The sequence below is a fragment of the Poecile atricapillus genome, chromosome 10 (assembly GCF_030490865.1).
Source record: "Poecile atricapillus isolate bPoeAtr1 chromosome 10, bPoeAtr1.hap1, whole genome shotgun sequence".
NCBI lineage: Eukaryota > Metazoa > Chordata > Aves > Passeriformes > Paridae > Poecile > Poecile atricapillus.
In genome coordinates, this window is record NC_081258.1 from 19947314 (window position 1) to 19959581 (window position 12268).

Genomic DNA, 12268 nt, shown 5'->3' on the forward strand with positions numbered 1-12268 from the left:
TGTCCTCCCTCCAGCCCAGTGACCCCTGGCTGTCCCCTGAGCGCTCAGGGAGGAGCAGATCCCAAATCTCCTCCTGGAGCTGGAGGCTTTTCCCTGCAGGATCCTTTCCCATGCAAAAGCACTTTCCCAGAGCCTGCAGCTCCTTTTCACAGGAGCTCTTGCTCAGAGCCAAACAGCTGCTCCCCAAAACATCCCAGTCCCCCTGTGAGGCTGCGAGCTGGATCTGCAGTTTAGTGCTCAGAGCGTCCCAGAGTGGCTGGGGTTGGAAGGATCCTACAGATCCAGCTCCAGCACCCTGCCATGGGACACCTTCCACTGCCCCAGGCTGCTCCAAGCCCCGTCCAGCCTGGCCTTGGGCACTGCCAGGGATCCAGGGGCAGCCTGTGCCAGTGTCCCAGGATCCAACAGCTTTCAGGATCATCATCTCCTTCCCCCACCCTCCCATCTCCGGGATCCGCTGCCATTCCAACACAAGAGAGCTTCAAGTGTGGAGAAGAGAGGGCTGGATGTGTCAGGAAGGAAAGCACACGATCCAATCCATGCCACAGGAGGGCCAGCCAGCAGCAAACAAGGATTGGAGATGGATTTTGTACCTTGGAGCCCCTCTGGGAGTGTGGGTGAGACTGAAATGATCCTGAGCTGGTTTTGGTGAAGCAGAGCTGGGCTCACAGGACAGCAAGAGCTGGGCTCTGGCCAGGAGCAGGGCTGAGTGATTGTGGTGACAGATGTGCCACGCCACTGTCCCTGTGCCAGGCCCCTCCAGGAGATGCAGAACAAGGACAGTTCCCACCCTGGAGCAGCCCTGTGCCTGTGGGGTCCCAGCTCTGTCACCACACAGGGACAGTGGGACACGGCTGCCTCTGGGGACAGGGCAAAGGGACAGGCTCAGACAGCAGCGAGGAGGAAACACAGCTTAACCAAGAGACCTTACAGTGCTGCAGGGGACAAGGAAACCTGGGGATGTCACCCAGCAAAACTCCCAAGTCGGCCACTGAACACCTCCAGTGCACGGGCAGCGAGCTCTGCAGCCAGGATTCCCTCTGACCAGCGATTATGCTAAAAATAAATCTGCCCTTGTTTACAGAGGGATATTTAAAGGGTGAGCTCACCCATCTAAAAGCACGCTGCTGCTGGGTGGTGAGGACAGCCCTGAGAGGTGTGACAGTGACATTCCCTGCCCCATTTAGGCATTCTGTGTCTGACAATAACTGCTTCACCCCATCTTCAACACTGATTTTCAGGGGTTGTTTTCCCTGCTCTGGTTGTGTACAGAGTCCCCTGGAGGGTGGTGGTGAAAAAAAAAGGCAAAAGTTTCCTACACGCTCCAAGTGTCCAAGTTTGGCTCCAAAACCCCATTAGTGCCAGATAAACAGACTCCCTAAAAATGAGATAACACTTTGGGATCAGAGAGTAAACAGAGCTGGAAGTTTCTGCTGTGGTCATCAGTCAGAACCCTTCCAGTCACATTCCCTCTGCTTTGCTTTTCCCATTTTACAGGAACATTTGTCTTTCCTAAAGGAGCACAGCGGAGTTACTCCAGTACCTCCAACCCAGGAATGGCCAAGAATCCCCCATCAGGAAGAATCCTACAGAAAACAAACAGGATGAAAGCTTTTCCATAAAACTCCAGGACAAATTCCAGTGGCTGCTGATCTTCTCATGAGGCTGGGATTTCTTAGGGCAGCAAGTTTGATTGTTTTGATCCCCGATGCTGCCCTGCCACGCAGGGGCTGCGGGATCCTCCTGGCAGCGCTCCCTCACCTCGGCTGAATCGCTCCAGGAAAAACACGGCAAAGCTGCACCATAAATCAGGGCAGTGATACAGAGATCAGGCTGTGCTGCCCTAATTCCTGCAGTGTTTTCCTAAGGCTCCAGGCCCTGTCAGACAGCAGCCAGGCAGAGCTTTGCAGTGACCTGGCGGGGCTGTGCTGGGGAATCGTTCGAGGAACACGGATTTCAGCATGACCTGACATGGCACGGGCTGGCTGAGCCAGCAGCCCCTCTCCAAAGCTTTACATAATTGGGATAATAAGTGGAAAGCTGAAGGGATGGCAGATGGACAGGGGGTGACTTTTCATAGAATCCCAGACTGCTTTGGGTTGGAAGGAACATTAAAGCTCACCTTGTTCCAATCCCATGGCAGGGACACCTTCCACTGTCCCAGGCTGCTCCAAGTCCATTCCAGCCTGGCCTTGGGCACTTCCAGGGATCCAGGGGCAGCCACAGCTGCTCTGGGCACCTGTGCCAGGGCCTGCCCACCCTCACAATAACAAAAGTTTCTCCTACATCTAATCTAGCTCAAGTCATTTATTACTCATCACTCAGGCAGGAGAGATCCTGGATTTTGCTTTCCAGGTGCTGTTCATCCCCTCACCCCTCCAGGGACTGCTCCAGCCCAGCCTCATTCCAAGGCAACTCAAACCACAAAGAAAAATTTGAGTTTCTAAATAGACCAGCAAGTCTGGCTTCAATATTTCCTCTGTCCTGCAGTCCTTGCTGGCTCCAGGCATCTCACTGAACCTGCTCCACTGGCACTCACCTGCACAGCCAGAGAATTCCCCATTCCTGATAGGAACAAGGACAAACTAATTAATCCAACACCAAACCCAGGACTTTACCCCCACAATTCTCATTTTGTGGCTGTATCCCTTTGAAGTCGCTTCCCAGGCTCCTTCCCAGACACAATTCCTAGAGACAAGAGGAAAAAAGGGCCTGCAAAGCAGACAGATAAATGGATCAATCCCACCTAGAACACATCCAGGATAAATGCATGGAACAGCTCCCGTGGCCGAGGGAAAGGCAGGATGGGGGAGAGCAGAGGCAAACAGTGGGAATGGAGCTGGACACAGCTAAACCTGGGCCTGCCACTTGTGACCCCACAGCCTTGGCAGGATTCCTGTCAAACAGGCAGGGCTGCAGCTTTCCCCAGGACAACGCGCCGGAGATGGACAAAGATCCCATTCCAGCCCCACACGGAACTGGCTGGGGGGGACAGGAGCTTGCTCAGCCCAAGATCCTCAGCAGCTTTGCAGGTGAAATTTCTGGAATGAGCACAGGAATGAGTTGCTGAGGCACTGGTACAGCTGCATTCGTGCTGCCTGTGGGATCACACACACTTGCACAATGTCCCTTTTGTCCCCAGTTTCACCTCCTGTAGCATTCCCTGCCAGTGTGGTTCCACGTGCCCCTCCTGAACACAGATAAATGTGTGGAAGTAGCTGCCTTCAAGGGACTAAACTCATTAACTTGCTCTTAATTCCCATGGGATTCCTGTTTGTGGATCACAGGACCCAGCAATAACACACAGCAGGTTGGGAAGTTGTGGAAAATAAAGGGAAATAAAGGGAAAATAAAAGGGAAATGAAAGGAAATCCCCTCCATCAGCTTCCCTGCCAGGAAACAAGGATTGTGAACTGTTCTATCATGCATGACTCTCAGTAACTCACATTTCCAAAGTGCCTGGCCCTTGCCACGGTAAGATGATGCTCCCATTTACCATCTGCCACTGGCTGATGTTGATTTTCCCTCACAATGACTCCCAAAACAGCTCCAGCTCCTTTCCCTCCCCATGAAGTGCAGGTGACACTACAGCAGTTTTCTCTCCTACCAGCTCTGGTGAAAGGAGGTTTCAGGCAGAGACAGGACCAGCTGAGCCTGTGGGACCAAGGAGCAAATCCCAGGGATGGCAGACCACATGGAACAGGCACAGAACACTCCATGGTCTTTATGGAATTGCTGCCTAAGCCCACTAGAGGTTGGAAAACAGAGTTAATCCACACAGGACAAATTAAAAACTAAATTATACTGACCAGAGTGGATTAAACCCACAGGAAAATCAATTACCCAAGGCAAAAACGCCCCACCAGTTTTATATTCCAGCAGCTGGGATGCCACAATGACTCCCAAAAATCTGTGGTGACTCTTTCCAACTGCACATTCCAACACGAGACAGGCAAGGTCACAGGCAGAAAATGATATGGGATACTTCAACTTGACAGGTATTGACTGAAGACTTTTGTGCCCTGCAAGGTGGGGAAGGGAAAAAGCAGAGGGAAAAACTTTGCAGATCTTTCTGCAAGGACAAATCCCTGGAGAAACTTAACACCCAGGGCAATCAGTCCTGGAAAGGGAAAGGCCTGGGGGCACACGAGGCTGTCGGAAAGCTCTTGGCCCCAGAGCAAATATGTCTATATTAAAATCTACTTATAATAATCAACACCCCTGGCAACACTTCCCAACTCCCTTTTTATTCCTCTTCCCAAAACAGCAATCAGGGAATCAACAAAGGAGAAAGCAAACTTGCCCTACCAAGGAGTTTAAGAAAGGGATCATCTCCAAACCTACCCTGAGGCCAGGAGCTCTGGATGTCCCAACAAAGCCCAGACACCCTGAACAGGTCACCACCCCTATCCCATAATAACAGTGGGACACTGCCACAGGAAAACTCCAGAGAATTCCTCATTGTTGGGAGAGGTGGCTCCTACCTAGAGCTATTTTGGCTCCTTAGGATTTACTGCCAAGGTTTCCAGAGGACATGACACAGCAATTCCACCAACAGGACATTTTACCACAGGAAGACAAAATATAGAGAGAAAAAGATATGGAAAAGCTCTTTTTCCCCTATTTCCCCCAGAAAATTAACCATCCCAAACTAACTCCATGCTCACCTCACAGAAGCATTTTCCCAAGAGGGAGCAACACTTGCTGGTATTTTATGTGCACAAAATTCAGCTCTGCATCCTGGATGGAAAAACTGAATTTCCCATCCCTTGGATTGGACCTCCTGGCCACATCCAACCCTGGGACTATGGAATACTCAAAACAAGTGATGCTGCTTTAAATGAGGCTGACCCTGGATAGCTTTTCCACAAAAACTTTCCCAATTTATTCATGCCAGAGGAGAAAGACTCTGGATGATCTCAGTGATAACATAAATCATCCAAACACAGTAACATTTAATGGGATAATTGTTGTGAGAGCCAGGAGAGGGGTGCTGGAATTGCAGTGGCTGCTCCCTGTGTGTTTCAAGAGCCCTCCAAGTCCTCATTTGATTTCTGGAGTGTCAGAGCCTGTTTTCATTAATGCTGCTCTAATTAAACACGGATTAAAAAAGCAACCTCAGCCTTGCAGCCTCTGCCATCCAGCAGGGATTCCACAGACCCCTTCCTTCCACTCCACTCCAACAAGGGCAATTTGCTGATGGAGCTTTAGTCCCTTAATCCACCTTTCTGGAGGAGGAAAAATCAATCTTCAAAGCTTCACACCCAGCTTGTCGTGGCTGATTAATTAAAAGAACGAACCCATCTCAGGCAGACAGGCCCTGGGTGTGTTTGCTGTTTGCTTTTCACCAGTTTATACCTGAAGAGGTGAAAATCCACACACCTGGAAAAAGAGCTGAGCGTGGCAGGTTGGAAGCAAAACCTTGATGTCAAATAAAGACACTCCTGCTTCCCAGAGGATCTGTGACTTCTGGGTGGAATTCTGGCACTGATTCCCTTCTGGACAACTTGGCAGCTACCCTTGGTTGGATTTATTCTCCTGCCCTGACTCCCAGCTTCCTCTCAGGAGTGTCAGGCACTTCCACAGGACAAGTGCTCTCAGCTCTGCCCTGACTTCTGCTCATCCCTTCACTCTCTGGCTGTTCAAAACAAGAGAGACAAATGAGGAATTCATCAGCATTCCCTGGAATTCCACCCCCGCAGGACAAGTGCCCAACAGCAGAGTTCAGAAGCAGTGAAGGAAGTTTAGACAAATTTTGAGGAAGATTAAAATTCCCTGGCTTTGATATTGCTGTTATTGGGGTTATTAGTGCCAGATTTGCATATCTAATTAACAAGTGAGACACGAATTCAGGAGCAAACTGTCAAACTGCTGATGTGACACTAAAGAACAAAGTTATAACAACAGAATATCCTGAGCTGGAAAGGATCCACAAGGATTATCAAATCCAATTCCAGCTTTCCACTGTGGAGCAGATTTTACTGTCAGGAAATGAGGGAATTCTAGAAGAAGCTGTGTGTGGCTCTCGGGGTGTGAGGATGTGTGGGATGAACAGCTCAGGCACTTGTGGAACACCAAGAACCAGCTCAGGGCTGGGAGCAGTTTCATTCCCCGTCTCCCTGATCCACAGGGAATTCATTTACTGCATCACAACCCAAACCTGGGAAGGAGCCTCTGTGCAAGCAGGAAATCTGCAGGTTAACAATGGGAAACGAGGAATATCCACGGCATCTTTCATAAATCAGTGTAAATTTTCCACCCCTGAGCCTTCTCTGGAACACACAGGGTGGACTGGTGATTTTTACTGATCTTTGTTAGGATTTATCAGTTTGAATTGAAGAAGTGTTCACTCAAGTGGCAGCAGGATGGAAAGAAAACCTGAGCCCCTCTCACCTGAGACAGAGCAGAGGATCCAAGGTTCAATTCTTTGCCATGTCCAATATTGACATTGGAATGTAGATCATCAAATATGCAAATTCAGGACCTAATAACTGTCTCTCCACCCACTACAGAAGGAGTAAAACTGGTTTAGAAGAGCTCAGCAGTGAGAGCATTCAAAGTATTCCTGGCTTTTCACACAAATGCACAAGCTCTGTCTTCTGAACTTGTGATTTTTGTGTACCAAACACTCGGATGGATTTTGTTATCAGTTTTAAATCAACCATCCAATCCCACAGATAAAAGCGATGCTCAGGTTTCTCAATCACCCAAGTAACCTGCAGCCTGGAAAGTCTTCAGCCAAATTTTTGAGGAACATGAAATGAGCCAGGCTAAGGATGAACAGCCTGACCCCTCGTGCTCCAGGAAGATTTCCTTGGAGCGGATTCCCAGCTTTTATTTGGCAAACACCACAGGCACTCCCGTGCCCATGAAAGAAGCCCTGCATACCAACCGTGTGTAGATTACAATCTTCAGGGCAGAAAATGCCTATTTGTAGGTAAATTCTCTTTACCACCCACCTTGTTTTCCTCAGCACCTTCCAGGGGAACAAAATTCCCTCTTCCAACCATTTTTTCCTTTCACTCAAGCCCGTGATTTCGATTCTCTAATGCATTAATTCACTCTCTGAAATTCATGGTGGCAAAGACTGAACAACACATGATTTATTCAACCATCCAACAGCAGTGAAGTGGAAACAAATAACTTTAGTTATTCCTCCTCTTACTACAAACTGTGCAGCCAAGTGCATTTCGTGGGGAGATACAAATTTTGCAAGGAATAGAGCTGGGACTGTTCTGCAAGGCTGGATTTTGGCTACTGCACTGCAGCCCCAGGTCCCAAATTCCTCTGCTGCTTCCCAAGCTGCTCTCTCCCATTTTGAGGTAATTCATTCATGTATGTGCTACAGCCTCTGCACAAATAGGTCATTTTTTTTTTCTACTCTAGAGATTTTGAAAGGAATAAAAAGTCCCTCTCTGGGCAGCTGCTGTTTGAACAAAGCTGTTTGTGAGTCCCCACAAGTGTTGTATGCCTGAGCCCTTAGAGCAGATTTATTTCATTTATTGTTCCTGGGTCACGGTGTGGTTTTGGCACCGGGGAGATGAAAAGCTGATTCCAAAAATCAAAGTTCCAAAAAATCAAAGCTCCCGAAAGCTGCCTTGCTGAAGGCGCTGCAGGATGAACAAACCTCTTGGAGCGAAGGAGACAATCCCCAAATTTAACCCAAAGCATAAACAAACCAAGAGCCAGCGGTGCAAGGGGGAGCAGAGTTTAAAGGAGAAACACATGGGGATGATGCGGATTTGGAGAACTCCAAACCCTTCCCTTGGCATTTCAGGATAAAGGTTCAAGAACAAATTCTGCCGCAGGGAAATCCTAATTGCTACCAAAGGAAGGCTGGAGACTTTTCTTGGAGGAGCATAAAGGGGAATGAGAGCTGGCTTCAAGGAGTTTCATGCTGCAAATCCTCCACCAGTGAACAGATCCCAACATGGGTCTGTTTAACCCTGCTTAAGTGGGCTCTGATCAATAAAACAGAAACAGAGACCCGTTCGGGGAATGATCCTGAAGATGAAAAGTCACTTATGGTGAGAAACACGTCCTCAAGGGCTTTGCCAGCTCCAATCTGTGCTTGCACAGCAAAACTTTGCCATAAGGCAGCAAGAAAATCTTAAATGATACCCTAATTCCTTGGTTTTTCATCAAGGAACACAAATGCCACATGCATCCATGGCCCTCTCCTGTGTGTCCCTGAGGAAACCACAGTGCAGACTAGCAGGAAAGCTCAAAAATCAGTTTCCAAAAGGCAAGACACCCATCAGCAGGACTGCTACAGCTTTCTTAGTTAAATGACTAAATTTCCCAAAAAATCAAAGCCCTCCAAGATGTAAAAAACTTGGATGGAAATCCACATGCCTGCCCAGGTACTTTTATATACCTAAAAATCCAGCTGGGGACCGAAAAGTTTCAATCTTGCCACTGCCCTGCCTGTTATCAATCCTGTAATTAGCCATATAATTTACCTCCCAAAGCCCGGGTCAGGTTGGCTATGAGACATTTCCAAACAATATATCTTCCCATAACGACCATGTGCTGCAGCTTTGGGATGCCTGAGATCCTCGGAGTGGGATGGAATCTCACACAATCAATCCCCTGGGAAAGAGCAGCACCAACGAGCAGCTTCCTCCTCATCACTCAAAATGCAAAAATATAGAGATCACATGGCTGTGATTTCGTACAGTGGATAAATGATTTAGAAAGCCCTCACAAAAATTTTATCTTCTCCCAATAAACATCTTTATAAAAGCATTTAATTCTAGAGGAACAGAACAGGTTGAATGGAAAACAAGGGAAGAGGCAGGACATGGTCCTGTATTCAAAGGATTGGGAATTTGCATGGGGTGACTTTGCAGTCACCAGAGGAGCAGAAAATAGGATTTGAACGGCAAAACTGCAGACCCCGAAACAGCAGAGAGGTGATAAAAAGTGCATTAGGAGAGATTTGTGTGCCCTGGCAGAGCTCTGTGTGCCCAGGTTGGCATCACCGGCCCTGAATTCATCCCACCGTGACTGAACTTCTCTGCAAGGCACGCCCCAGAGACAGAATGTTTGCTGGCAAAAACAAACCCCACAAGAGCAGGTTCGGAGCACGGTGTCAGCGCACACACGGCCGGGAAATATCTCCTCTCACAACTGGTGCTGAAAGCAGCTCAGGGGCGTGTTTTCAGCACCAGTTGCTGGTGACAGATAATTGTTATCCTCTCCCGAACCACATCAACGTCCATCCCGGCCCTGCAGAGCCTGGGGACGAGGGGATTTTACCCTGCCCGAGCACAGTCCTGTGGGAGAGCACAAGAAATCCTATTCCAGTTCCCAGGAAAAATGCACGCTGCATTTATCACACTGCTCGGGAATCGGAGAGGCTCACTAGCCCACAGCTGGCATTTGGGGAATTTTCTGCTCAATTTATTACGGGTGGGGCCACATTTTCTGCTGTGGCTATTCGAAGTAGCCAAAGAAAAAAAGCCCAAAACAAACTAGGATGCAGCCAGCATAGCACAGGAGAGATGGTGAGATCTTTTGGGGCAGGTGATGGTGCGTGAGGAACCACGTGGAGCAGGACAGCGGGGACGTGCAGAGGGTCACTGAACCATGGAATGATTTGGGTAGGAAGGCAAATTAAAGCTCATCCCGTCCCATTGGCAGGGACACCTTCCACTAGACCAGGATGCTCCAACCTGGACACTTGCAGGGATCCGGGAGCAGCCACAGCTTCTCTGAGCACCTCCCCACCTTTCCAGGGAGGAAATCCTTCCCAAAATCCCATCTAACCCTCCTGCCCGTCAGCCGAAAGCCACGAGCGGCTACTTACGGACACACAGACAGGCCACCAGCTTGGCAGCCTCGTCGGGCACGGGGCAGGTGGGGAAGATGGGCTTGAGCAGGTATGTGGCGAACACCAGAGCCACGATGTACTGCGAGGAGGGCCGGATGATGAGCAGCTCAATCCAGAGCTTGAGGAAGGCGGGCAGGGAGCCGTACACCTCCAGCATGTAGGCGTAGTCCCCGCCGGACTTGGTGATGGTGGTGCCGAGCTCGGCGTAGCACAGCGCGCCCACGATGGAGAAGGCTCCGCACACGGCCCAGACCACGAGCGACAGCCCCGGCGAGCCGGCCTCCCGCAGCACGCCCGTGGGGGTGACGAAGATGCCGGAGCCGATGATGGTGCCCACGATGATGGCCACACCGTTCAGCAGGGTGATGTTCCGCGCCAGGGTCACCCCCTCCGCCGAGCCGCAGGGCGATGGCGAGCGGGCACAGCCGTTTTCCTGCGCCCCTTCCAGCATCTTCTCCATCGCTTGCTTCTCATCCTGCGCCAGCGAGGCGGCCGAGCCGCCGGGGCTCCGTTTCTTCACGGCATTGCCGGGGGAGCTGCCGCCGCTGGCGGACATGGTGGCGAAGCGGCGGGAGCAGCGGGCGCGGCCACGCCGCCACCTTCGGCCGCCCCTTTTGTTCCGGCGGCGGTGGGCCGGGCTGCTTTCCGGGGGGAGGAGGAGGAGGAGGAGGAGGAGAGCGGCAGGAGGAGGGCAGGAGCGGCGGGGGTTGTTGCTGCAGCGCCCCCGGCTTGAGCGGCAGCCGTTGGGTGCTCGCTGGGCCCCGCAGCGCTCTGAGCCCGGCCACCTCGAGCGTCCCCGAGCCCCAAAAAGGGACAGGGGGAGGTAAAAGCGACCTCGCAGCTCTGCCCCGGCTGGCATTCGCTGCCCGAAGGGATCCTTTGTGGATGTACACGTATCCTGCCTCTCCCGGCTCCATCCTGCCGTGCTTTTCCATCCCAATGTACGAGCACAGGGCGAGGCCTCGGTGCCGCATCACCTGCAGCCCGGCAGAGGCGCTGCGGGAATCGGCCCCTCCTGGCATGCACCGAGATCACCAAAAGGACCCGTCTGAAAAAGAAGTGATTCATCAATCTGAAATGTGACAGATGGCAAAGTCACCAAAAATGCTTGTTCGCAAAACGAAAATGTAAAATAATTCACCCATCTGGCAGTCGTGCAGGCAATGTCTGCCTCACTGAAGGCAGAGGTTCTGCATCCAAGGAGAATCACTCGGATGCTACAATAACGGCACAAGGAGCCGATCCTTCAGCAAACTCAGATTCCCTCTTGCCCTGGTGGGGGGAGAGGAGCTCAGAGGCTCCAGCCTGGAAGCTCTGATTGCAGACATTCCCTCTGAGGGTGGAAGGGGTACCTGTGGGGAGCTGCTTCCCAGGCAGCGCTGTCACACGAGGAGCTCCAAAGCCCGAGGTTGGTTCATCCTCCTGGAGCACCCTCTGTGCACGGTTCAGACAGGCAGGAGGTGGGCTGGAAGGTTTTCTCCAAGAGAATTCCCTGATCGACATTCTGGGGGGAAAGGACACATTTCAGTTACATTTCATTGCCACCAGGACCACTTCCAGCAGTTCCAGAATCCCAAGCAGCCCAATCCTTGGAGCGCTAATCCAAACCTGACATCTAGCGGCTGCTCAGGGGCTCAAAAATCTGCTGCTGACTTTAGGTAAACATCCAATTTCTGGAAGAGAGCAAAGACAGAAATTACCTTGGCACTAAGCACGTTCCTCCAGTTCTCAAGGAGAAATGGGATCCTGAAGAGACTGAAAAGACTCTGACAGTTCATTAAAAATAAAAAACATTTATCACAGGTTTTCTGTAACCCCCAAAGCCTTTTTTCACTTTACTAGTTTTCCATTATGGGCCATTTTTGTTACTGCATTTTGTGATTTATCCCAGGACTGTGAAATCAGGAAAAAAACAGATATTTACAATATATGTGATTATCCCTGTGTCACCCTTGTTACATCAGGATCCAGCAGACAGGATTGGGATTGAAATTTAAGTATTTGCTTCAGGTGTTCTCAGATGAATACTCCAACTCAGCTTCTGCTGGGGGGAATAAAATCATTTATGGAGGGATTTACTTCTCCAGTGCCCCAGGCCAAGTTCCTCAAGGCTAATAATGACCTAGAACCAGGATCTCCTGAGCTGAAAGGGACCCACAGGGATCAGGTCCAATTCCTGGCCCCAAGAATCCCACCATGGGCGCTTTACATCTGATATGAATCCACACAGACATTTCCATGAGCTCTCACATGAATGGGACAGAATTACCCTGTTCTAATTCTTCCAACAGGGAATTTTTTCCTGGATTCACAGCCGAGAACCTGGAAATCCCAGGCTCAGCAGCCGTGGAGCAGCAGCCACTGAACTGCCCTGTTCCAAGCCAACCTCGTGCTTGCCTCTCTTTCAAATTAATCCACACAAATTCATTCTGC

The 12268-nt window shown here is 50.4% G+C and overlaps 1 protein-coding gene across 1 annotated transcript in view; it reads right to left on the reverse strand.

The window, feature by feature from the left end:
- SLC7A5 (solute carrier family 7 member 5) overlaps positions 1 to 10835 on the reverse strand; it is a 32610-nt gene extending 21775 nt beyond the window's left edge. Inside the window, exon 1 of the mRNA XM_058845619.1 lies at positions 9812 to 10835. Within this exon, the coding sequence (XP_058701602.1) occupies positions 9812 to 10694 (883 nt within the window). The 5' untranslated portion in view covers positions 10695 to 10835. The remainder of the gene's footprint in view (positions 1 to 9811) is intronic.
- Between the last annotated feature and the right edge of the window lie 1433 nt (positions 10836 to 12268).